The following is a 25,310-nucleotide window of genomic DNA, read 5'->3' on the forward strand; positions in this document are numbered from 1 at the left end:
AGGAAAGATGTAGTGACATTTGAGGCATTTCAGAGGAGGTTTAATAGGTTGATTCCAGAGATGAGGGGTTTGTCATATGAAGAGAGATTGAACAATTTAGGCCTATACTCTCTAGTGTTCAGAAGAATGAGGGGCGATCTAATTAAGGTATACAAGATGCTAAAAGGTATGGATAAAGTGGACATGGGGCGGGATTCTCCCCTACCCGGCGGGGCGGGGGGGGTCCCGGCGTAGCAGAGTGGCGCCAACCACTCCGGCGTCGCCTCCCCAAAGGTGCGGAATTCTCCGCACCTTTGGGGGCCAAGCCCTCACATTGAGGGGCTAGGCCCACGCTGGAGCGGTTGGCACCACGCCAAAACTGGCACCAGCGGCCCTTGCCGCCCAGGGCTGGCCAAAAGGCCTTCGCCAGTTCCCGCATGCGCCAGTGGTGACGTCAGTGGCAGCTGCCGCTGACGTCACCACCGGCGCATGCGCACTGGTGGATTCTCTTCCGCGTCCGCCATGGTGAGGGCTGTGGCGGCAGCGGAAGGGAAAGAGAGCCCCCATGGCACTGGCCCGCCCACCGATCAGTGGGCCCGATCGCGGGCCTGGCCACCACGGGGGCACCCCCTGGGGTCCGATCGCCCCGCGACCACCCGGGTGCCCGCTCGCGCCGCCGATCCCGCCGCCACCAGAGGTGGTTCAAACCTCGGCGGCGGGAGAGGCCTCCCAGTGGCGGGATTTTGGCCCATCGCGGGCCGGAGAATCGCCGCAGGGGGCTCGCCGCTCGACGTGGCGCGGTTCCCGCCCTCGCCAATTCCTGGGTGGCGGAGAATTTCTGCCACGTCGGGGGCGGGATTTTCGGTGGCCCCGGGCGATTCTCCGACCCTGCATGGGGTCGGAGAATTTCGCCCATGGACCTGATGCTTCCTCTTGTGGAGCATTCCAGAATGAAAGGTCATAGTCTCAGGATAACAGGTAGCAAATTTAAAACCGTGTTGAAGAGAAACTACTTTTCCCAAAGGGTTGTGAATCTGAGGAATTCGCTACCCCAGAGTGAGGTGACTGCTGGGATAGAGAGTAAATTTAAGGAGGAGTTGGACAGATTTTTAAATTGGTAATGGGTTGGAGGATTATGAACAGTGGAGTTAAGGCCAGGATGAGATCAGCTATGATCGAATAGTGGAGCAGACTCGATGGGCCAAACGGCCCTAATTCTGTCCCTACATCTTATGAAATTATGACCTCCCAGGGCTTTCTCCCTTTATTCCCATTGTTTGGACCGGGTCCGGATGCCACCCTCTGTCAAATGCTGCCTCAAAGTCAAGAGCAGTGACTCTCACCTCACCACTTTTCAGCTCTTTTGTCTCTGTTTGGACCAAGGTAAGTAGCCTTGGCTAAATCCAAGCTGTCCATTAACATTATAAAACAAAATATGACACCAAAGAGCAGTGGAGGGTGGACCATTTAATTTATTCAAGCCTAAGTTAGATAACATTTTTAGAATAATAATTGTTTATTATTGTCACAAGTAAGTTTATATTTCAATGCAATGAGGTTACTGTGAAAATCCTAGTCGCCACACTCCGGCACCTGTTCGGGTACACAGAGGGGGAATTCAGAATGTCCAATTTACCTAACAAGCACGTGTTTCGGGATTTGTGGGAAGAAACCGGAGCACCCGGAGGAAACCCATGCAGACAACTGGGAGAATGTGCAGACTCTGCACAGACCATGACCCAAGTGGGAATCGAACCCAGGACTCTGTGAAGCAATAGTCGAGGATCATGGGGGCAAATGGAGAAGTGGAGTTGAGACCACAATTAGATCTTATTGAATGGTGGAACAGACTCGAGGGGCTGAATGACCTACTCTTGCTCCTAATACTTGTGTTCTTGGGTTTACTCCCATTGGTGACGAGATTTGAATGCATAGGAACAGGATTAGACCATTCAATCCCATGAATTTGTTTTTGTCATTCAATGGGAATCCTACCTGATTTTGATCAAATTCCATATACCCTCCTTTTTCTCATTGTCCCTAATAATTTTGGTGAGAATCTATCCATCTCTGCTTTAAATTTAATAATTGGCCAAGCATCATCAACAGTTTGCAGAAGAGGGTGCTGGATTTCTACCGCCTTTTGCATAGTCCTGTTTCCTAGCCTCACTCCTGAAAGATCTGGATCTAGTTTTTAGGCTATGTACCCCATCTTAAAACTTTCTAACCAGCAGAAATATTTTCTATCGAGCTACTCTGTTCCCCTAAATAACTGTGATCAAATTGTTCCTTAAACTTCTAAATTCCAGGGAGTGCAATCTCTTGCAAAAATGCTTAATTGATTAAACATTTCAATCTGAAGATTATAAGGACAATTTTCCGTATTACTGCCAGAGGTGTAATATGGCAGAATGAATCATCTGCCCGTTATGAATCCCGCACAATTTACCTTTGTTTAAAGCCTGTTCTGTCAATTTTTGACTCGGGAGGCAATTTTTTAAAAATTACCTCTTCCTCTTTTACAATTAAATTAGCACCCATTCAACTTTGATGTTGGCCAAACCTAGTTAAGCATCATAGAACATAGAACGATACAGCGCAGTACAGGCCCTTCGGCCCTCGATGTTGCACCGACATGGAAAAAAACTAAAGGCCATCTAACCTACACTATGCCCTTATCATCCATATGCTTATCCAATAAACTTTTAAATGCCCTCAATGTTGGCGAGTTCACTACTGTTGCAGGTAGGGCATTCCACGGCCTCACCACTCTTTGCGTAAAAAACCCACCTCTGACCTCTCTCCTATATCTATTACCCCTCAATTTAAGGCTATGTCCCCTCGTGCTAGCCACCCCCATCCGCGGGAGAAGGCTCTCGCTGTCCACCGTATCTAACCCTCTGATCATTTTGTATGCCTCTATTAAGTTACCTCTTAACCTTCTTCTCTCTAACGAAAACAACCTCAAGTCCATCAGCTTTTCCTCATAAGATTTTCCCTCCATACCAGGCAACATCCTGGTAAATCTCCTCTGCACCCGTTCCAAAGCTTCCACGTCCTTCCTATAATGAGGCGACCAGAACTGTACGCAATACTCCAAATGCGGCCGTACAACTGCAACATGACCTCATGGCTCCGGAACTCAATCCCTCTACCAATAAAGGCCAACACACCATAGGCCTTCTTCACAACCCTATCAACCTGGGTGGCAACTTTCAGGGATCTATGTACATGGACACCGAGATCCCTCTGCTCATCCACACTACCAAGAATTTTACCATTAGCCAAATATTCCGCATTCCTGTTATTCTTTCCAAAGTGAATCACCTCACACTTCTCCACATTAAACTCCATTTGCCACCTCTCAGCCCAGCTCTGCAGCTTATCTATGTCCCTCTGTAACCTGCAACATCCTTCCGCACTGTCTACAACTCCACCGACTTTAGTGTCGTCTGCAAATTTACTCACCCATCCTTCTGCGCCCTCCTCTAGGTCATTTATAAAAATGACAAACAGCAACGGCCCCAGAACAGATCCTTGTGGTACGCCACTCGTAACTGAACTCCATTCTGAACATTTCCCATCAACTACCACTCTCTGTCTTCTTTCAACTAGCCAATTTCTGATCCACATCTCTAAATCACCCTCAATCCCCAGCCTCCATATTTTCTGCAATAGCCGACCGTGGGGAACCTTATCAAATGCTTTACTGAAATCCATATACACCACATCAACTGCTCTACCCTCGTCTGCCTGTTCAATCACCTTCTCAAAGAACTCGATAAGGTTTGTGAGGCATGATCTACCCTTCACAAAACCATGCTGACTATCCCTAATCATATTATTCCTATCTAGATGATTATAAATCGTATCTTTTATAATCCTCTCCAAGACCTTACCCACCACAGACGTTAGACTCACCGGCCTATAGTTACCGGGGTTATCTCTACTCCCCTTCTTGAACAAAGGGACCACATTTGCTATCCTCCAGTCCTCTGGCACTATTCCTGTAGCCAATTATGACCTAAAAATCAAAGCCAAAGGCTCAGCAATCTCTTCCCTGGCTTCCCAGAGAATCCTAGGATAAATCCCATCCGGCCCCGGGGACGTATCTATTTTCACCTTGTCCAGAATTGCCAACACTTCTTCCCTACGCACCTCAATGCCATCTATTCTAATAGCCTGGGTCTCAGCATTCTCCTCCACAATATTATCTTTTTCTTGAGTGAATACTGACGAAAAGTATTCATTTAGTATCTCGCTTATCTCCTCAGCCTCCACACACAACTTCCCACCACTGTCCTTGACTGGCCCTACTCTTACCCTAGTCATTCTTTTATTCCTGACATACCTATAGAAAGCTTTTGGGTTTTCCTTGATCCTACCTGCCAAAGACTTCTCATGTCCCCTCCTTGCTCGTCTCAGCTCTCTCTTTAGATCCTTCCTCGCTTCCTTGTAACTATCAAGCGCCCAAACTGAAACTACATGCCTCATCTTCACATAGGCCTCCTTCTTCCTCTTAACAAGAGATTCCACTTCTTTGGTGAACCACGGTTCCCTCGCTCGACCCCTTCCTCCCTGCCTGACTGGTACGTACTTATCAAGAACATGCAATAGCTGTTCCTTGAACAAGCTCCACATATCCAGTGTGCCCAACCCTTGCAGCCTACTTCTCCAACCAACACCTCCTAAGTCATGTCTAATGGCATCATAATTGCCCTTCCCCCAGCTATAACTCTTGCCCTGCGGGGTATATTTATCCCTTTCCATCACTAACGTAAAGGTCACCGAATTGTGGTCACTGTTTCCAAAGTGCTCACCTACCTCCAGATCTAACACCTGGCCTGGTTCATTACCCAAAACCAAATCCAATGTGGCCTCGCCTCTTGTTGGCCTGTCAACATATTGTGCCAGGAAACCCTCCTGCACACATTGTACAAAGAATGACCCATCTAATGTACTCGAACTATATCTTTTCCAGTCAATATTTGGAAAGTTAAAGTCTCCCATAACAACTACCCTGTTACTTTCGCTCTTTTCCAGAATCATCTTCGCCATCCTTTCCTCTACATCCCTAGAACTATTAGGTGGCCTATAGAAAACTCCCAACAGGGTGACCTCTCCTTTCCTGTTTCTAACCTCAGCCCATACTACCTCAGAAGAAGAGTCCCCATCTAGCATCCTTTCCGCCACCGTAATACTGTCCTTGACTAGCAGCGCCACACCTCCCCCTCTTTTGCCCCCTTCTCTGAGCTTACTAAAACACCTAAACCCCGGAACCTGCAACAACCATTTCTGTCCCTGCTCTATCCATGTCTCTGAAATGGCCACAACGTCGAAGTCCCAGGTACCAACCCATGCTGCCAGTTCCCCTACCTTATTTCGTATACTCCTGGCATTGAAGTAGACACACTTCAAACCACCTACCTGAACACTGGCACCCTCCTGCGACGTCAAATCTGTGCTCCTGACCTCTATACTCTCAATCTCCCGTACCCAAAAACTACAATCCACGTTCCCATGCCCCTGCTGAATTAGTTTAAACCCCCCCAAAGAGCACTAACAAATCTCCCCCCCAGGATATTGGTGCCCCTCAGGTTCAGATGTAGACCATCCTGTCTATAGAGGTCCCACCTTCCCCAGAAAGAGCCCCAGTTATCCAGAAATCTGAATCCCTCCCGCCTGCACCATCCCTGTAGCCACGTGTTTAATTGCTCTCTCTCCCTATTCCTCATCTCCCTATCACGTGGCACGGGCAACAACCCAGAGATAACAACTCTGTTTGTTCTCACTCTGAGCTTCCATCCTAGCTCCCTAAAGGCCTGCCTGACATCCGTGTCCCCTTTCCTACCTATGTCGTTAGTGCCAATGTGGACTACGACTTGGGGCTGCTCCCCCTCCCCCTTAAGGACCCGGAAAACACGATCCGAGACATCACTTACCCTTGCACCTGGGAGGCAACATACCAAACGTGAGTCTCTCTCGCTCCCACAAAATCTCCTATCTGTGCCCCTGACTATTGAGTCCCCAATTACTAATGTTCTACTCCTTTGCCCCCTTCCCTTCTGAGCAACAGGGACAGACTCCGTGCCAGAGGCCCGTACCCCATGGCTTACCCCTGGTAAGTCGTCCCCCCCACAAGTATCCAAAACGGTATACTTGTTACTCAGGGGAACGACCGCAGGGGGTCCCTGCACTGACTGCTTCTTCCCAGTCCCTCTTCCAGTTATCCATCTATCTCCAGTCTTTGGTGTAACTACTTCCCTGAAGCTCCTATCTATGACCCCCTCTGCCTCCCGAATGATCCGAAGTTCATCCAGCTCAAGCTCCAGGTCCCTAACACGGTTTTTGAGGAGCTGGAGTTGGGTGCACTTCCCACAGATGAAATCAGCAGGGACACTGACGGAGTCCCTCACCTCAAACATTCTGCAGGAGGAGCATTGTACTGCCTTCCCTGACATCACCTCTAGATTTAAAAAAAAACAAGAAAAAGAAAGGAAGAGCTTACCTGATATTACCTCAAACCCTGCTCCCGCTGAAAGTTAAGCAAATTTAAAGGCACTCACTCACCTTCACGACAGGCCCCTGCTCCCGCTTCCCAACCACCGTGGGGTGGGGGGGTTGGTTAGAGGAGGAGGTAGGGTGGGAAACACTCACGAAGTGTTTCAGGTTTAACTGTCACTTGCCAACAACCCTTCCACAAACCACCTTCAACTTAGGCTGACCGCACTGCACGTATGCAAATTCCCCCAGAACAGCTGATCAGTAGCTTTGCTCTGCTGCCCTCTGCTGGATGCTTGCTTTCACTCAAACTCCTTGGGCCTCCTTCGCCGGTTCACCTTCAACTTAGGCTGACTGCACTGCACGTATGCAAATTCCCCCAGAACAGCTGATCAGTAGCTTTGCTCTGCTGCCCTCTGCTGGATGTTTGCTTTCACTCAAACTCCTTAGGTCTCCTTCGCCGGTTCACCTTCAACTTAGGCTGACTGCACTGCACGTATGCAAATTCCCCCAGAACAGCTGATCAGTAGCTTTGCTCTGCTGCCCTCTGCTGGATGCTTGCTTTCACTCAAACTCCTTGGGTCTCCTTCGCCGGTTCACCTTCAACTTAGGCTGACTGCACTGCACGTATGCAAATTCCCCCAGAACAGCTGATCAGTGGCTTTGCTCTGCTGCCCTCTGCTGGATCATAATCAAAGGTTTGCAGCAGCACCATCATTTCATTCCGCAAGAGATTTAATTGTCATTCATGAGTAATCATTTTGGTTAGTCTCTCATAGTCAAAATGTTAGTCATGTGATGCAAGCTTCAGGGCGGCACGTGGCACAATGGTTAGCACTGCTGACTACGGTGCCGAGGGCCCGGGTTCGAATTCCGGCCCTGGGTCACTGTCTTTGTGGAGTTTGCACATTCTCCACATGTCTGCGTGGGTTTCACCAAAGATGTGCAGGTTAGGTGGATTGGCCATGGTAAATTGCCCCTTAATTGGAAAAAAAAATTGGATACTCTAAAATTTATTTTTAGAACAAAAAATGTGATGCAAGCTCCATTTGCAACCTGACTTTTTATGTTTCTAAACCCGCAAAATGGTATGGTGAATTATATGCTACACAGGAACAGAAGTATTGGTTACATATGAGGAGTGGGACGCGAAAATATCCCAGAACTTTGAGAAGAACTTCTTCGTTTCCGAAGATCCAGATGATCCCTTTGAAAGATTTCCCCACCTGGTCCACAAAAGGAACATTTATAAGGACAGCTGCGGTGCTTCCAGTCCATGGTGTGACTATCAGCTGAGGCCAAACTTCCCTATAGCTATGGTTGTGGTAAGTAGTCGGATTTGCCAAAATAAATATTACTGCTTATATGGGACACTTTTATAAAGGAACAAACTTGTCAATAAGGATGCCACCATTTAAAAGCAAAATTCTGCAGATGCTGGAAATCTGAAATAAGTGCAGAAAATGCTGGGTATACTCAGTAGGTCCGACAGCATCTGTAGCGAGAGAAAAAAGTTAATGTTTCAAGTAGGAGAGCTAAAGTTGCTTGACCTGAAATATTGAGCTGGCGGCAGGTTTCATGGCGGATCAGACCGAAAAATATGGAGAGGCCAAAAATCTGATTCCTGTCAGTGGGAAAAGTTTGGAATTTTCCCTTTGCCGCTTTCATGGTGGGTCAGGTAACCAACCCACTGATCTGTGTTGGGAATTCTACGTCATGAATGCTTACGAATTATGCAGCTTGCATCATGCCAACGGGAATTCAGACCAGCATGATGAAACATGTTTGGAAATGGATGGTGTGCGTGTGTCACCCCTGACTTCACTTGTGACTTAGTTGTGAGCCTAACTGCAACAACGCTGTTTCAGTTTCTTAGTGATACAACACCAGGTTAAAGTCCAACATGTTTGTTTCGAGTCACTAGCTTTCGGAGTACAGCTCCTTTATCACTTGATGAATGAAGGAGCTGCGCTCCGAAAGCTGGTGATTCAAAACTTCTCACTGTGCCCATGCCAGTCCAACACCGGCATCTCCACATCATTTCTTAGTGAAAGCAGTGTAATGCCACACTGGAGGAATGAGAAAGGAAGAACAACACTGATAGCGAATTCGTTAGTTGGGGGAACAGACGGGCGTTTCTGCGCCGTAGACTTAACTTCAGGATGGTATGTTATCTCTCTGGTTCAAGGCTCAAGGATGTCACCATGTGGCTGTAGAATATTTCTCTGGGGTAGAGTGAACAGCCAGAGGTCATGATCCACATTGGTGTCAATGACTTGGGTAGGAAGGGGATGTGATACTGTTTCAGAATTTGGGAAGCTATGGAGAAAATTAGCAAACAGAACCTCAAATGTAATATCTCTGGATTATTCCCAGTGTCACATGCTACTGAATACATAAATAGTACGACAAGGTAGATAAACGTGGCTGGACAGATGGTACAGGACGAAGGGATTTAGATTCTTGGAGCATTGGCACTGGCTCTGGGGATATGGCACCTGCAGAAGCTGGACCCATTTACAGCTGAACAGAGCTTGGACCGAGTTCCTTGCAGGATGGTTTGATGGTACTGCTGGGCAGCTTTAAGCTAACTCGGCGGGAGTGTGGAAACCAAGACAAATCCAATGTTAGCATTCATGTCAAGAGGGCTAGAATACAAGAACAGGGATGTACTTCTGAGGCTGTATAAGGCTCTGGTCAGACCCCATTTGGAGTATTGTGAGCAGTTTTGAGCTCCGTACCTAGGGGCCTCACGGTAGCATGGTGGTTAGCATCAATGCTTCACAGCTCCAGGGTCCCAGGTTCGATTCCCGGCTGGGTCACTGTCTGTGTGGAGTCTGCACGTCCTCCCCGTGTGTGCGTGGGTTTCCTCCGGGTGCTCCGGTTTCCTCCCACAGTCCAAAGATGTGCGGGTTAGGTGGATTGGCCATGCTAAATTGCCCGTAGTGTAAGGTTAATGGGGGGATTGTTGGGTTACGGGTATACGGGTTACGTGGGTTTAAGTAGGGTGATCATTGCTCGGCACAACATCGAGGGCCGAAGGGCCTGTTCTGTGCTGTACTGTTCTATGTTCTAACCTAAAGAAGGATGTGCTGGCCTTTGAAAGGGTCCAGAGGAGGTTCACAAGAATGATCCCTGGAATGAAGAACTTGTCGTATGAGGAACGTTTGAGGAATCTGGATCTGTACTCGTTGGAGTTCAGAAGGATGAGGGGGTATCTTATTGAAACTTATAGGATACTGCGAGGCCTGGATAGAGTGGACGTGGAGAGGATGTTTCCACTTGTAGGAAAAACATGAACCGGAGGACAGCATTTCAGATTAAAGGGACGATTCTTTAAAGCAGAGTTGAGGAGGATGGTGAATCTGTAGAACTCTTTGCCACAGAAGGCTGTGAAGGTCAAATCACTGAATGTCTTTAAGACAGAGATAGATAGATAGATTCTTGATTAATAAGGGGATATGGGGTAATGGAGAGAAGGCAGGAGAAAGGTGATGAGAAAATATTAGCCATGATTGAATGGCGGAGCAGAACGATGGGCCGAGTGGCCTAATTCGACTCCTATGTCTTATGGTCTAAGGTGAAATATTAGACAGGAATACCAGGGCGCACAAAATACTTGAGTATTAGATAACACTATAGTAAATAATAAATTAATAGGTGGAGTCAAAGTGAGTGAGAAAGTAATGTCGTCCAAATCCGGCTAACTGTGCATGTATGTAAATGCACAGAGTATAGTAAATAAGACTGGGGAGTTGCAGACCCAGGTTGCAGTGTGGACATATGAGGTGGCGATAACAGAGACCTGTCTAAAGGAAGGGCAGGACTGTCTGTTAAATATTCCTTGATACAAAGTGTTTAGAAAATATAGTAGAATCATAGAATCTACAGTGCCCACCGAGTCTGCACTGGCCCTTGGAAAGAGCACCCCCCTTAAGCCCACACCTCCATCCTAGCCTCGTAACCCCACCTAACATATTTTTTTTGGGACACTAAAGGGCAATTTAGAATGGCCAACCCACCTAACCCGCACATCTTTGGTCTCTGGGAGGAAACCGGAGCACCCGGAGGAAACCCACACAGACACTGGGAGAGCGTGCAGACTTCGCACAGACAGTGACCCAAGCCGGAAATCGAACCTGAGCTCTTGGAGCTGTGAAGTAGCAGTGCTAACCACAGTGCTACCGTACTGCCCATAGGCGGGGTGGTGACATTGTTTGAGGTGAGCATCGCAGTGCTGAAGAAAGACTATGTCCCAGAGGGTTCAAGGACAGAATCAATTTGGAATAGGGAACAGAAAGGGTGTAAGTACAGTGCTTGTTGGAATCTGTAAGCCACCAGCTAGTGGGAAGGATATGAAGGAACAAATCTGCAGGGAAATTATGGGGAGATGCAAACATTATAGAGTAGTGTTAATGGGGGAAATATCCCTAGATTGTGTTCAGGAAAACTTTCTGTAATAGACGGGATGCAATGTTGCGCCTGGTTCTTGGAAATGAGGTGGGCCAAGTGTCAGTGAGGAAACATTTAGGCGACAGTGATCATTGTATCGTACGGTTTAGGATGTTGATAAAAAAGAACAATGGGCAATCCAGAGTAGGAATAATCAACTGGAAGAGAATTGACTTCAATGGGGCCAAAACAATGTTGGGCCGGATAGACTGGGATGAAAGGTTGGTGGGGGGAAACTGGAGCTGAATAATGGGTTACCTTCAAAACAGAAATGTTTCAGGAACGGTCAAGGTATTGTTCCTCAAAAGGAAAAGACAGAGCAAACAAATCAACAGACCCCCGGATGAGAAAAGAGATAGAAATTAAGATAAAGAAGAAGTAGTGTGGTTATAACAGGTGTCAGCTGGAAAGTACAATTGCAAACCTAGAGGGATGCAGAAATTTCAGAAGGGAGGTGAAAAAGCAAATAAGAGAATCCAAGAAGGATTATAAGAAAAGACTGGCAACCAACCTAAAAAGGGAATCCCAAATTCTTCTTGAGGCATGTAAATAGTAAAATGAGAAGTCATGCCGATTAGGGGCTTATAAAAGGTGTAAGGAAAACGGAAGTAGTTTTAAGGGATTTATATTTGTAACGGTAAACAGAAGTAAGGCATAGTTTTAAGTGGGTTTAATTTAATGGAATGCTAAAACTTGGGAGTTAGATTCATGCTGTTTTTGTGTGTGGGAGTTGATTAAGTTCCATCTGGGTTTCTTTTGTGCTTGGAGAGGGCTGCATTGGGAAAAATAAATAAAAAGGTATAACCATTTAGCTGTTGCTTAGTAACTGATGGTCTTTGTAAGGTTATAAAGTTTTAGTTTAAATACTTTGGGAGCAGTTGGAGATATGTAGAGAGTGCGAAGGCTGCTCTCGCAGCTCTGCCAGAAGGTTGAGAAGGCTTGAGAGGGAACATCTCTCCCCCTTTCTATAAGAAAAAAAAATACCATGGAGTAATGAACAGTTAATTAAGGAAACTAGAGAAGTGAAATTACGTTTCCAATAAGGTTGAGGTTGAAGATTCCAGAACAGTTGAGTTCCAGGGGCTGGTTTGGCACAGTGAGCTAAATAGCTGGCTTGTAAAGCAGACCAAGGCCAGCAGCGTGGGTTCAATTCCCGTGTCAGCCTCCCCGAACAGGTGCCGGAATGTGGCTTTTCACAGTAACTTCATTTGAAGCCTACTTGTGACAATAAGTGATTTTCATTCATTTTCATTCATTGCTCAGTGAAGACAGACAGAGTCGAAAGTAAGGCTGAGACGCCAGTAAGACATCTAAAATGTTTTTCAGATTTGTGAGGTTTTATTATAGTCTATGGAACTTGAGTTAAAATAACTTATGGAAATCGGTGGCTGGACCTCAGTTTGTGTGGAAGCCTGTAAGACAAAGAAATCTTAAAAGGAATGGTGGGAAATCCTGAACTGGATTTGCTGTTAAACATGGGGCAGAAGCATTGTTTGAAAGTGCCATTTGTAAAACCTTAACTGGATTTCAGAATGCAAACCGCCAAGGGAAATTATTATTATGAGGGAAGATTTTGAAGCTTATTTTTTTGAGAGTGGAGTTTGGAAACTCTCAGGTGACAATTATCTGGGGGGGATCCTGAGGAGAAAGACACAGACACTAACTTGGGTTCAGATCAAAGTGCATGTATTCGACCACAGTCATCTTGTGTGCTTAAAAGGGACTTTTTGGGCGGCACAGTGGTGCAGTGTTTAGCACTGCTGCCTCACAGATTCTATCTCGGTCCCGGGTCACTGTCTGTATGGAGTTGCACATTCTCCCCCTGTCTGTGCGGGTCTCACCCCCACAACCCAAAGGTAGAGTCATAGAGGTCTGCAGCATGAAAACAGGCCCTTTGGCCCAGTTTGTCCAAGACGCCCAGTTTTTACCTCTAAGCTAATCCCAATTACCCGCATTTGGCCCATTTCCCTCTACACCCATCTTTCCCATATAACTGTCTAAATGCTTTTTAAAAGATAAATTGTACCCGCCTCTACTACTGCCTCTGGCAGCCCATCCCAGACACTCACCACTCTCGATGTGGAAAAAAGTACCCCTCTGGACACTTTTGTATCTACCCCCTCTCACCTTAAAACTATGCTCTCTAGTTTTAGACTCCCCTACCTTTGTAAAATTGTGCAGGGTAGGTGGATTAGCCACGCTAACTTGCCCCTTAATTGGAAAAGCAATTAATGAGACCATTGTAGCTTAAAATGTACTTTGTAATCCATGTTAAGCTTCAAATCTGTGTCGATATGATTTTTCCTTGTTCAAATTAAAACTAACTAGTGGTCCTGTGACACTGTTCCTCCACATTTTATTAAATAAATAAATAAATGTTCAGGTCTTTTGAGCCAGGGTTCCAGTTCTAACAGTGATGGGCAACCTAGGCTAATGGGTGGGCCACATAAGTGGCTCGCTTTCATCTCAGTTGTCCGCAAGATTGAAATCAGGCTTGTTCACTAATTAACTAAGATTAAATATTTAGTAAACGCCGAATATTTCATAATTAGCTATCGAAAAGGCTTAATAATTTTTATGTCAATAGAACTTTCATCCACATCAAACGATTAAAATAAAATAAATATTTTCATTTTGGACACCAGAGGGAGCCCACAGCTCTCACAGTCAATATAGTGAGAAATCAGCACACACCTCACTTAATTTGTCCTTGTTTTATGTGTGTATCACTTAGTCATACCTATAGGAAAAATCTACTCCAATGTAAATCAACAATGTGTCAACCCTGCGCATGGGCAACAGTCAACAAAATGTCCTGTGGGCCACTTGGGGACCCCAGGCCGCAGGTTGCCCACCTCTGAGTTATAGCATCAACTGGAATCGTAGCAAAGGGAATTTACACATGAAGGCAGGGGCTGGGGGGGGGGGGGGGGGGGGGGGGGGGGAGAACTGGTGGGGGGTGGCGGGGAGGATTACAGGGGGGCACTATCTGGCAGGCCAGGTCCACGCACGGCCTTGCGCCATGTTGTATGGCATGACTGCTGCAGGTCGCCGGCATGCGCGCCCACGAACCCGGCAATTCTCCGGCTGTATCTGCAGGGAAAGCCGGCTACGTGGCACGGCTGCTAGCCCCCCACTGGGAGGAGCATCAGTGTGGGGCAGCGGCAACGTTTTGGTCGTAATACTAGACACATGCACTGGACATAGCCTCAAAATCTGAGAATCCAGCCCCTTGTTTCTAGAAGGGTTCAAAATTGACGAAGAGGAAGTGTTGGATAAATTGTTGTTACTTAAAGTTCACAAGGCACTGGGACCGGAATAGATGCATCAAAGAATATTGAAGGAAGTGGCAGTGGAAATTGCAGGGGTGCTGGCCATAATCTTCAATTCTTCTCTAAACTTAGTTTGGTGGGGGGGTGGGGGGGGGGGCTACCAGAGGATTGATGAATTGTAGACATTACCCCCTTCTTGAAAAGTGATTGCAAGGATAAGCACAGTAACTACAGACCAGTCAGTTTATCTTGCGTGTTGGGACGCTTCTGGAAATAATTATTTGGAATTGAATTAGTAGTCGCATGGAAAAATGTGGGCTGATCGTATGTTTTGCTAACTTGCTGGAGTTGTTTGAAGAGGTAACAGAAAGGGTCGATGAGGGTAATGCTGTTGATGTGGTGTACATGGACTTTCAGAAGTCAACCACACAAAAGGCTCATCTGGACTCAAAACTTTAGCTCTTTTCTCTCCCTCCAGATGCTGCCAGCCCTGCTGAGATTGTCCAGCATTTTCTTTTTGGTTTCAGAAATGTTATAGCTCATGGAAGAAAAGAGACAGTAGCAACACAGGGTGGCAGAGAGTAATGGTCAATGTATATTTATCAGGATAGAAGATTTGTAGGTTCCCCAGGGGTCAGTATTGGGACCCTTGCTTTTCCTGATATATAATGTCTAGAACTTAGAGTGCAGGGGACAATTTCAAACTTTGCGGATGACACAACGTTGAAGCATTGTAAACTCCAAGAACAGTATAAAACTTTAAAAATGAGATTGACAAGTTGATGGAATGGGCAGACAGTTGGCAGATGAAGTTCAATGCAGACAAGTGTGAGGTGGTGCATTTTTGAAGAACATGGAGAGACAATATTAAATGAGGAGTGCAATTTGTAAGTGGGCCCCGGGCCTATATTTGCATAGATCATTGAGCGAGGCAGGACAGATGGAGAGAGCAGCTAATAAAGTATATAGTATTCTGGACTTTATTAATAAGGGGCATAGAGTAGATATGCTGAACTTATCCAGGATACAATTAGACCTCAGCCGGAGGGTTATGAACGGTTCTGGATGTCACACTATCGGAAGAATATGAACACATTGGAAAGAGTGCAGAAGAGGTTTACAAGAATGGTTCCAGGGATGAGAAACTTTAATTTTGCGAATAGATTGGAGAGGTTGGGGCTGTTTCTTTCGGAGAGAAGAAAGCTAAGAGGAGATTTGAGGTGCGCAAAATCATGAGGCTGGATTGGATTGGATTGGATTGTTTATTGTCACGTGCACCGAGGTACAGTGAAAAGTATTTTTCTGCAAGCAGCTCAACAGATCATTAAGTACATGGGAAGAAAAGGGAATTAAACAAAATTCAAGAAAATACATAATAGGGCAACACAAGATATACAATGTAACTACATAAGCATTGGCATCGGATGAAGCATACAGGGTGTAGTGTTAATGAGGTCAGTCAATAAGAGGGTAATTTAGGAGTCTGGTGACAGTGGGGAAGAAGCTGTTTTTGAGTCTGTTTGTGCGTGTTCTCAGACTTCTGAATCTCCTGCCCGATGGAAGAAGTTGGAAAAGTGAGTAAGCCGGGTGAGAGGGATCCTTGATTATGCTGCCCGCTTTCCCCAGGCAGCGGGAGGTGTAGATGGAGTCCATGGATGGGAGGCAGGTTTGTGTGATGGACTGGGCGGTATTCGCGACTCTCTGAAGTTCCTTGCGGTCCTGGGCCGCGCAGTTGCCATACCAGGCTGTGATGCAGCCCGATAGGATGCTTTCTATGGTGCATCTGTAAAAGTTGGTAAGGGTTAATGTGGACATGCCGTATTTCCTGAGGAAGTATAGGCGCTGTTGTGCTTTCTTGGTGATAGCGTCGACGTGAGTGAACCAGGACAGATTTTTGGTGATGTGCACCCCTAGGAATTTGAAACTACTAACCATCTCCACCTCGGCCCCGTTGATGCTGATAGGGATGTGTACAGTACTTTGCTTCCTGAAGTCAATGACCAGTTTTGCTGGCATTGCGGGTGAGGTTGTTATTACACCACTCCACCAGGTTCTCTGTCAATTGACAGAGTCAATTGGGAAAATCTCTTCCTGCTGTAAAAGGATCGAGGACAAGAGGATTTTCAGTGATTTGTAAAAGAAACAAATGTGATGTGAGAAAAACTTTTTTATTCGCAGAAATTCTGGAATGCAGTGCCTGGAAATATGGCGGAGGCAGGTTCAATCGAGGCATTCAAGAAGACATTAGATGATTATGTAAATAGAAACAATATGCAGGGGTACGGGGAAAAGGCAGCAGAAAGGCAATAATGCTCATTTGAAAAGTGATGCAGATCCAATGGGCCGAAGGGCCTCCATCTGCACTGTAAAAATGTTGTGATTCTCGGGTAGGGTACAGATTTGATCTATCCCTCCATATTCTGGTAGGACATCACTGCGCATCACTCTGGGAGGTTAAGTGATCAGCATTGTGACCATGGGTCCGTTGGGAAGGTGGGGGGTGAGGACGGACACATGGGAAGGGGGCCACATGGGGAGAAATGGGGAATGGTAGAGGGCTGGTGAGCAGTAGGTGAATGATGATGGCCTGTGGGGAGATTGAGAGTGGGGAAGTTGGAGCCCGAAGTGGCAGCCTAGAATGCAGACATACAAGAAGATGAATGGGAATCTAACTATGAATGGTAGTGGGATGGGATGCATGTGACACTGGACTATGAAAGGGGGGGGCAGCTTGTGTTAATGTGGCACGAGAGATGGGTTGTACAGACACATGGATAGTGTGGAGAAGCGACACTGTTGCAGTCATAGTCTCTGGTCTGGCATTCACATAGTGATTTGTAGGAAGGGGCAAGGTCTATGTTGAATTTGATGAAAGCACAGTTTAATGGTGATGGCCTTCTGGCTTGATACTAGGTTGCATATCATGGTTATGGTATCTGCAGCCTCTAAATGGGGAAAATGTAAATAAATGGAGAGGGCTCTCTGTATGTGACTGTGCAGACAGCCCCAAAATGGGGAGGGGTGAGGTTCACATAGGGTATGAGCAGCAGATGCTTGATCCCCAGTAATGCTCAGTGCCAGAGATCTAGGATGTCACTGTCTTTGACAGCTGTGGCGATGTCTAAACTGCAGCTATGAGTCACTGAAGTATGTGTCTCAGTGCCGCTGGAGAGTACAGGTAAACGCAGAGACGGATTTTCTTCTGATGTCTCCTCCGTCTGAGGTGGGCTTACACTTACGTTGGCCCTGCTTGTGTACATGAACCTGCTAGTGTCTGTAAGAGAGGGATCAGTTCAGTTCATGAACAGGCTGTATGCAAGATTATATGTCCTTTGTTGTGACTGTCAGCATATGATCAACTCGTAAAGGGCTCAAATTTGGAGAGGCCAATTTTTTTCTTTAGTGCAGAGAAGATTGAGGGGGTATATGATTGAGATCTATATGATTATGTGGGATTTTGGCAGGGTAAATAGGAAGCAGCTGTCCCCCTTGGTTGAGGGGTCAATCACGTGGGGGCATAGTTTTACGGTGAGGGGCAGGAGATTCCGAGGGATTTGAAAGGAATAATTTTCACTCGAGAGTAGTGAGCATCTGGAATGCACTGCCTGAGAAGGTAGTGAAGGCTGGAAACCTCACAACCTTTAAAAACACTTGGATAAGCACTTGAAACACCATCACATTCAAAGATCTGGGATAAATGCTAATAAGTGGGATTTGCATGAGCTTTAGGGTAGTTATTGTCGGTGCAGACTCAATGGGCTGAAGGGCGTTTTCTGCACTACACGGCTCATTGACCCAATGGCTGAGTTGGCCTCCCTTGCAAACGCCTTCCAGACTGGTGAGGTAAGGTTGGTATGCTTGTCCTGGAGCCATCCCTGAGGTAGAGGACATCCCGGTGTTGGCACACTCCTCTTGGCAAAGCCTCCTGAGAATTAAACCTTATTGCAGCCCCCTTGTGTGCAGCCATCACGAGACATCTGAAGACAACTGGGCTGGAGAAAATTCATGTGTGTGTTTGGGTGCTGTTAAGTTCTTTTTCTGGAATATTTTTATTGGCATTTTCTATTATACACAGTAAAACTTTGCATCCAATATTTACAGATCATGCAGTTCTTGTGTACATACAATCGTTCTTAGTGTTTCCTCATTGTTATTATTAATTGTTGTTGAAGATTGGCCTGACATCAGAATTGCATAATTGATTGGTGATCAGTGATCACATATGGGTTTCATTGCAAATTCCTGATCTTGGTATCCTTGACGGTGTTATGCAATTGATGGGGCAATCTTTTGCCTCTCATCCACCTGAATTATCGAAAATGACTTGAAGGTTTAAATGAAACTTTAACTACAGCAATAAAACCAATACATTTTATTTTCCAGGCCCCTGAACTTTTTGATCCAGAAAAGGCATGGAAAGCTTTAAAAATTGCGGAGGAGAAACTGCTTGGACCCCTGGGATTGAAGACATTGGACCCAGAGTAAGTTAAATTATTGCTGATCCTAATATTCCCAGCTTCCAATAGAATGATCGTTGTTAATGAAAACAAACTATCACTGGAATGTATACATGTAATCTTTAACGCCTGTGTTTTCGACGTTAAAACAAGCTCAAAACTTTTGATTCAAAGGTTTTTCTTTTGGTAAGGTGTAAAGGTAAGGTCACGGTTGCCGTAGTCCCAGGTGACCAAAGGCTGCTTTCCCCTTTGAGGGGGAGAGTTGACTGGTTGGTGGTGGTTTAACCTGAGGGTCACCACACCTCTGGCGAAGGGGAAAGGTTAAAAAGGTCGGGCCTTCATGAATAACCTCAGCCAGTTCAGGAATTGAACTTGTGCTGCTGACCTTGCTCTGCATCACAGACCAGTCGTCCATCCAACTGAACTAAACCGGATCTGGCTTCTTATGGTATCCTGTTCATGGGTCCCATTTTCTGTGAGTACTCTCACTGGATTATTTTGCTAATATATGCTGATATTTATTTTCTCTTTTTTTGGTTAGCGACCAGGTTTACTGTGGTTTTTATGATAATTCTTTCGACAATGGCGACTTCAATATATCGAGAGGCTTTAATTACCACCAAGGACCGGTAATTATTTGTATTATATTTCAGCGAGTTTAGCCATGATAATTTTTGTACTTAATATTACAATAAAAATATATATTTTTTGGTTCTAGGAATGGCTGTGGCCTCTTGGATATTTCTTGCGTGCAAAGTTGCATTTCTCAAAATTGATTAGCAGCACATTGTATGAAGAGACTGTATATTTAGTGAAGAATATTCTTTCTCATCATTATGATTACTTGGAAAAGTAAGTCAATAATTCCAAAAACTCAGAAGTGGCTATATAATGCATATGTCCTTTACAGATTTTTTTTTTTTTGACATCACAATTCTGCTTTCATTGTTTGAGTTGAGTCTTATGGTTCTAATTTCTAATACATACCTTGGATAAAGTGGTATCAGTCATTCCCTGGGACGACCTTTTCCTCCACTTTGGATGTTGATTTCTAACGTAACATTACACTGTTTGCAAAGTTGTGGGAACCAGAACTGCAATCATGAAACGGCCTGGATCAATGTGTCATGTCTTATCTGAACACCAAAATCTCTCTGACGGGAGATCGAGTTCATACTGGGTGAGACCAAGTTTGGTTCAAAATGTAAGCTGCTTTATTCCACAATTGATATTGAGCTCATTATAGCTTGTTCTTGCATGGTTAAGAAAATGAAGCGTGCACAAGAGCTGAACCTACTCGGGCGAGACCCAGACCTTCCAATCAATGGCAATGCTGGTTGTGTCACCACTGCCCGCAAAGTTTCCTTGGACCTGATGATATTAGCCATTTTCAGGTAGGATTTGCGATCCTGCCTGAAGCAGAAATAGACCAGCTTTGACAAAGAGTCATCGGACTCGAAACGTTAGCTCTTTTCTCTCCCTTCAGATGCTGCCAGACTTGCTGAGATTTTCCAGCATTTTCCCTTTTGTTCCTAGTTCTCGTTTGACACCCTGATCACCTTTTGTTCTGCCATTAACACATTCTAATCTCCATGTGCCACTATCAGCACCCTTCCTAGCCTTAATCACCCTAATTTACATTCCCTTTGTCTTTCTGTCCACGATATCTTTGTCAATCACCACCTATTGCTGGCCTTCTGACCAACCCCACCCATATCCACTTCTCTTCAACTTTGACAAAGCGTCATCCAGACTCAAAACATTAGCACCCTTCTCTCCACAATAATAATATAATAATAGTAGCTTATTGTCACAAGTAGGCTTCAACTAAGTTACTGTGAAAACCCCTAGTCGCCACATTCCGGTGCCTGTTCGGGGAGGCCGGTACAGAAATTGAACCCACGCTGCTGGCCTTGTTCTGCCTTACAAGTCAGCTATTTAGCCCACAATGCTAAACCATGCTGTCCGACCTGCTGAGATTGCCCGGTATTTTCTTTTTGTTCTTAATGGAACTGATGGGCACACCATTGTAATAAAAAATAAGATTAAAGACTATCAAACTGTGTCAGATACTAAGAATTGCAATCTTTTTATTCACTATTTTGTGTGTGTTTATATTTACTTTTCAGATCGCCCTGGAAAGGTCTTCCAGAGCTTACAAATGAAAATGGGGCATACTGTCCATTTAGCTGTGAAACCCAGGCCTGGTCAATAGCTACCATCCTAGATGTCTTGTATGAGCTTTGAAGTGCAGCATTTTCCTGTTGCCAATTGCAATACATCAATCTTCGCTGTTCCTTTTGTGTGCCTCCATAGTATTAAATACCATTTGCCATTTAGCCATAGTTTCTGTGATACAATTAAAAGCAGCAGATCACATCAGTGCGACAGACAAAGTTTGTGACCTAACAAGTTATACAGTATAATCTCTTATCCCTTTAATGTGTCAAAGTGATCAGTATAAAAAGAGCTTTTTAAGTTAGTGATATAAAGTGATTGTGATATTAACGGATGTGACCTTTTCTGCTTCTTGTCTGGCTATCAGCAATGTTGCACTGATCTGAAACTAGCTTTAAACTGCTTATTCAACAGTGTGTCAATCTAGAGTTAACACCTGAATGTCTCATGACTACACTTAAAAAGGATGCACTGTGCAAATCACAATTTGAACTTTGTTGTAGTTATCACCACTATTGTGCTCAGCAGCCAAGTTGCAGTTAACCTGAATTAACACATTACGAACAGTTTGGAAGGTTAGAATTTTACAGCAATATCGAAGCACTTTCAAAAATATTTTGGGTGAGGTGCCAGAGAAGCATTATCTTGCATACTACTGTGTACAAGCTTATTTTAAGCCTAATGGAATGAAAACTATTTCAAGCACTTGCATGACATTTGCACATTTAGAGTTGTAACATTAGAATTTTAATGTCCGTGTTTAATGGAGAGGGCATTTGGGGGCGTGATACATTCAAGGTTTTGATGATGCTGGTAACCTTAACTACACTGTATTGTGATAAGAGTACAGGCACAGAATCATACAATATGCATGTATTTTTGTATCTAATTAAGGGGGGGTCAAAAAACACATTAATACCTTAGATTATCCGTAGCTAATTTCAGCATTTCTAAGAATTTCAACAAATGAGATTGTAGGGTTGCCTTCAGTTTTTGAGAACTGCTGTTAATGCCAGAATTGGCTGTTACATTGTGTTAGAACGTAATAAGTTTTGCTTCTTAGCATTAGGAAGTACTTGTTCTGGACCAGGCAAAGGAGGGGCAGCTAAGCTGATTGGAGGATAAGATCACAGTTCAAATACCTCAATCAACTTTTCTATCTCCATTCCTAAGCATGTAGTACATCATGGACATTCTTCACCATACTATATTTTTTAAATGGTGCCACTTTTCACCTAAAATTGAGAAAAGGTTAAATATGGAATGCAGCAGCAGATTATACAGCTATTTTGTGTTGTGATGAAGGATGGTTACAAAACCCAGCAGAATATGATACTGTCTACAGATATGATTAAGTATTAAACAAATCACTTAGACCATACCCTTTGTGCCTGTGTTTTTTTTAACCATTGTGGAGTCCCTCGATGTGTTCGCGAATTTGAATAATGTATAGCTATGTTTTCTCAATTATGCTTTTAGTTTTGAAATGCAATACTTGATTGTCCAGTATCTGAAAACTACAGATTTACGAAGGTGCATTTTTACTTTATTTTAGAACTAAATTTTGATGACCGCAGCGCTCACCACTTTTGTCTACAAACAACAATTTTGATCCAGAATTTTGTTTATTTGCTGATTTTCTTAGTTAGGAAGTGTACCCGGTCCAGAATTGTCACTGTCACTTAAAAATAAAAGCTAATGAGAACACTGATCATACTTTTAGAATTATGTTCTAGAAGTTCATGGGCGGGATTCTCCGTTGTCCAACGCCGAAATCGGAAATAGTGATCGGGCGGAGAATAGCTCCCGAAGGCGAAATCGCGGCAGGTGCCGGTTTGGTGCTGAATTGCGATTCTCCGCTCCCCTCCAAATTGGCGTCATTGCGATGCGCGCAGTTGTGACTGTGTTCGCATCACATTATTGGGCCCACACATGATGTTCCGCCTCTAATAGGCCGAGTTCCTGACAGCGCGGGACACGTGTGGTCTCAACGGTCGTGAGCCTGGTGTGGTGGCCGCGGGGAGAGAGAGCGCGTACGGACGGTGTCCAACACCACCATACGTCGCTGTCAGTCGTGCTGCTGGCTGTGGGGCTTCTGCCAGTGCTGGGGGGAATAGTGGGAGGTGCCCAGGAGGTGGGCTGTCGGGTCGGGGTGGACGGATACGCGAGCCAGCACAACCGACGCCATCACTTCAGGCGTGATCAGTGCACGTGTGGGGGTGTAGGTGTACGCGCGGCTGCAGCTTGTCAGCCCTGCGCGTGTCCAGGATGGACCTGGCGATTCTCCCACCGCTTTACGCGTGTTCCACAGGAGTTTCACGCGGTGGTGCTAGCCCTTCACGGTACCAGCATCGGTGTGGGTGTAGTGCTGATGTTTCCATCGTGGAACAACACAGATCCTCCGTTACCGTCAGCACTTACCCGCAGGAACAGAGAATCCAGTCCCTTGTCTCTGAATGTTAAGTGTATATCAATCCAATTAATAAGACACTAGGACTATGGAGACTGGATTGGTGCAGCCATCTGGGCTTCTAATAAATGGCCACAGGTGCTCATGATTATATGGCCAAAATAATTCAAATTAAGGGAAGACTGACACAAATGCTGATGAACCTTAAACATGAATGGGAGAACCCAATTTTGATTTCTGAATAACAAATATGTTTGTGGCAAGTTTAATGGTGGGGGAGGGTCGTGGGCGGAGGAGAGAGAAGCAATGAGGTGGGATGTCCAAAACATTAGTTTCACACCCATGTAAACTTACGGCAAGATCTTCCATTCCTGGCCACCATGGCGGGTTGCAATTCCCATGATAGGCCAGAGCAAAAACCGATTTGCATCACAATGCGATGCAGATGAAGGTCTGACTGGAATCGCCTCTACCCGATTGTTCACGACACCAATGGGAAATCATGCTGGTCCGAAACAGGTCTGGGCCACCGAGGCGTGTACATATTGGGAAGGCGCTGGAGTTTAGGATGGAGTCCCTCTAACGAACATGGGCCCTGGAAGATGCTGCAGTGGGTTGGGAGGGGTGGGGTTGGTGGATTAGCGATATCTGAGCACCGTTTAAAAATGATATGCGGCTATGTTGGTGGGGGAATCAACCATCCAACATGCCCTGTGAAATGTCGGGAAATCCCTTACTGCATAATTATTGAAGCCAGGGTTGCACAAAATTGCGCAACAGGTCGGAACCTCCTACGGGGCTGGAGGGGATGAGGCGCTTCTTGAATTTCCCAACGGTGGACGGAGAGTGGGTAGAAGGGCTGGGGGCCCCAATTGAGCTGGAAGAGATAGTGGAGGGCTTGAAGGCCATGCAGGCGGGTAAGGCCCTGGGTCCGGATGGGTACCCAATGGAGTTCTATAAAAAGTTCTCTGGGATACTGGGGCCAGTGTTGTTGAAGATGTTCAATGAGGCAAGGGAAAGAGGGGTGCTGCCCCCGTCGATGTCACAGGCAATGATTTTGCTGATTCTGAATTGAGAGAGGAACGCGGAGCTGTGTGGGTCTTACAGGCCGATCTCCCTGCTGAATGTGGATGTCAAGTTGCTGGCCAAAATCTTGTCCTCCAGGATTGAGGACTGTGTTCCGGACGTTATTGGGGAGGTCCAGACGGGGTTTGTTAAGGGTAGGCAGTTGGTGGCCAATGCAAGAAGGCTGTTAAATGTGATGTGGAGATGCCGGCATTGGACTGGGGTGAGCACAGTAAGAAGTCTTACAACACCAGATTAAAGTCCAACGTGTTTGTTTCAAACACTAGCTTTTGGAGCACTGCTCCTTCCTCGGGTGAATGAAGAGGTATGTAGCTCTTACCTCTTCACCTGAGGAAGGAGCAGTGCTCCGAAAGCTAGTGTCCGAAACAAACATGTTGGACCTTAACCTGGTGTTGTAAGACTTCTTGCTGTTAAATGTGATCATGATGCCCCCCCAGAAGGTAGGGAGGTTGAAGTAGTGATCGCAATGGATGCCGAAAAGGCTTTTGATCGGGTAGAATGGGACTATCTGTGGGAGGTACTGGGACGGTTTGATTTGGGCGGGGCCTTATTGACTGGGTCAGGTTACTGTAGCAGGCTCTGGTGGCAAATGCGGACAAGCAGGACAACTTCGGAGTACTTTAGACTGCAGCTGGGTTGAGACAGCGATGTCCCCTCTCCCCACTGTTGTTTGCGCTGGCTATAGAGCCATTGGCAATCGGTCTGAGGGCTTCAAGGGGCTGGAGGGGACTGATCTGGGGGGGGGGGGGGTAGCACAGAGTTTCGCACTATGCGGACGATCTGCTTCTGTACATTTCGGACCCAGTAGAGGGGATGGAGGAAATCATGAAGATTTTTGGGGAATTCGGACGGTTTTTGGGGTATAAGCTAAACATGGATAAGAATGAGGGGCGCGATTCTCCGCCAGCACAGAGGGGGAGGAGAGGGAAGAGGAGGAGAGGGAGGAGGAGGAGGCTGGCGGAGTGGCGGGTGCAG

The 25,310-nt window shown here is 45.7% G+C and overlaps 1 protein-coding gene across 5 annotated transcripts in view; it reads left to right on the plus strand.

The window, feature by feature from the left end:
* Positions 1-22,220, plus strand: part of LOC119964448 (glycogen debranching enzyme-like) — a 140,261-nt gene extending 118,041 nt beyond the window's left edge. For all 5 annotated transcript variants that reach the window (XM_038793948.1, XM_038793949.1, XM_038793945.1 and 2 more), the window contains 5 exons: positions 7,594-7,805; positions 18,588-18,685; positions 19,203-19,290; positions 19,380-19,513; positions 20,791-22,220. In XM_038793948.1, coding sequence (XP_038649876.1) covers positions 7,594-7,805; positions 18,588-18,685; positions 19,203-19,290; positions 19,380-19,513; positions 20,791-20,908 — 650 coding nt within the window. In that variant the 3' untranslated portion in view covers positions 20,909-22,220. The remainder of the gene's footprint in view (positions 1-7,593; positions 7,806-18,587; positions 18,686-19,202; positions 19,291-19,379; positions 19,514-20,790) is intronic.
* The last annotated feature ends 3,090 nt before the right edge of the window (positions 22,221-25,310 follow it).

The sequence above is a fragment of the Scyliorhinus canicula genome, chromosome 4, assembly GCF_902713615.1.
Source record: "Scyliorhinus canicula chromosome 4, sScyCan1.1, whole genome shotgun sequence".
Classification (NCBI taxonomy): domain Eukaryota; kingdom Metazoa; phylum Chordata; class Chondrichthyes; order Carcharhiniformes; family Scyliorhinidae; genus Scyliorhinus; species Scyliorhinus canicula.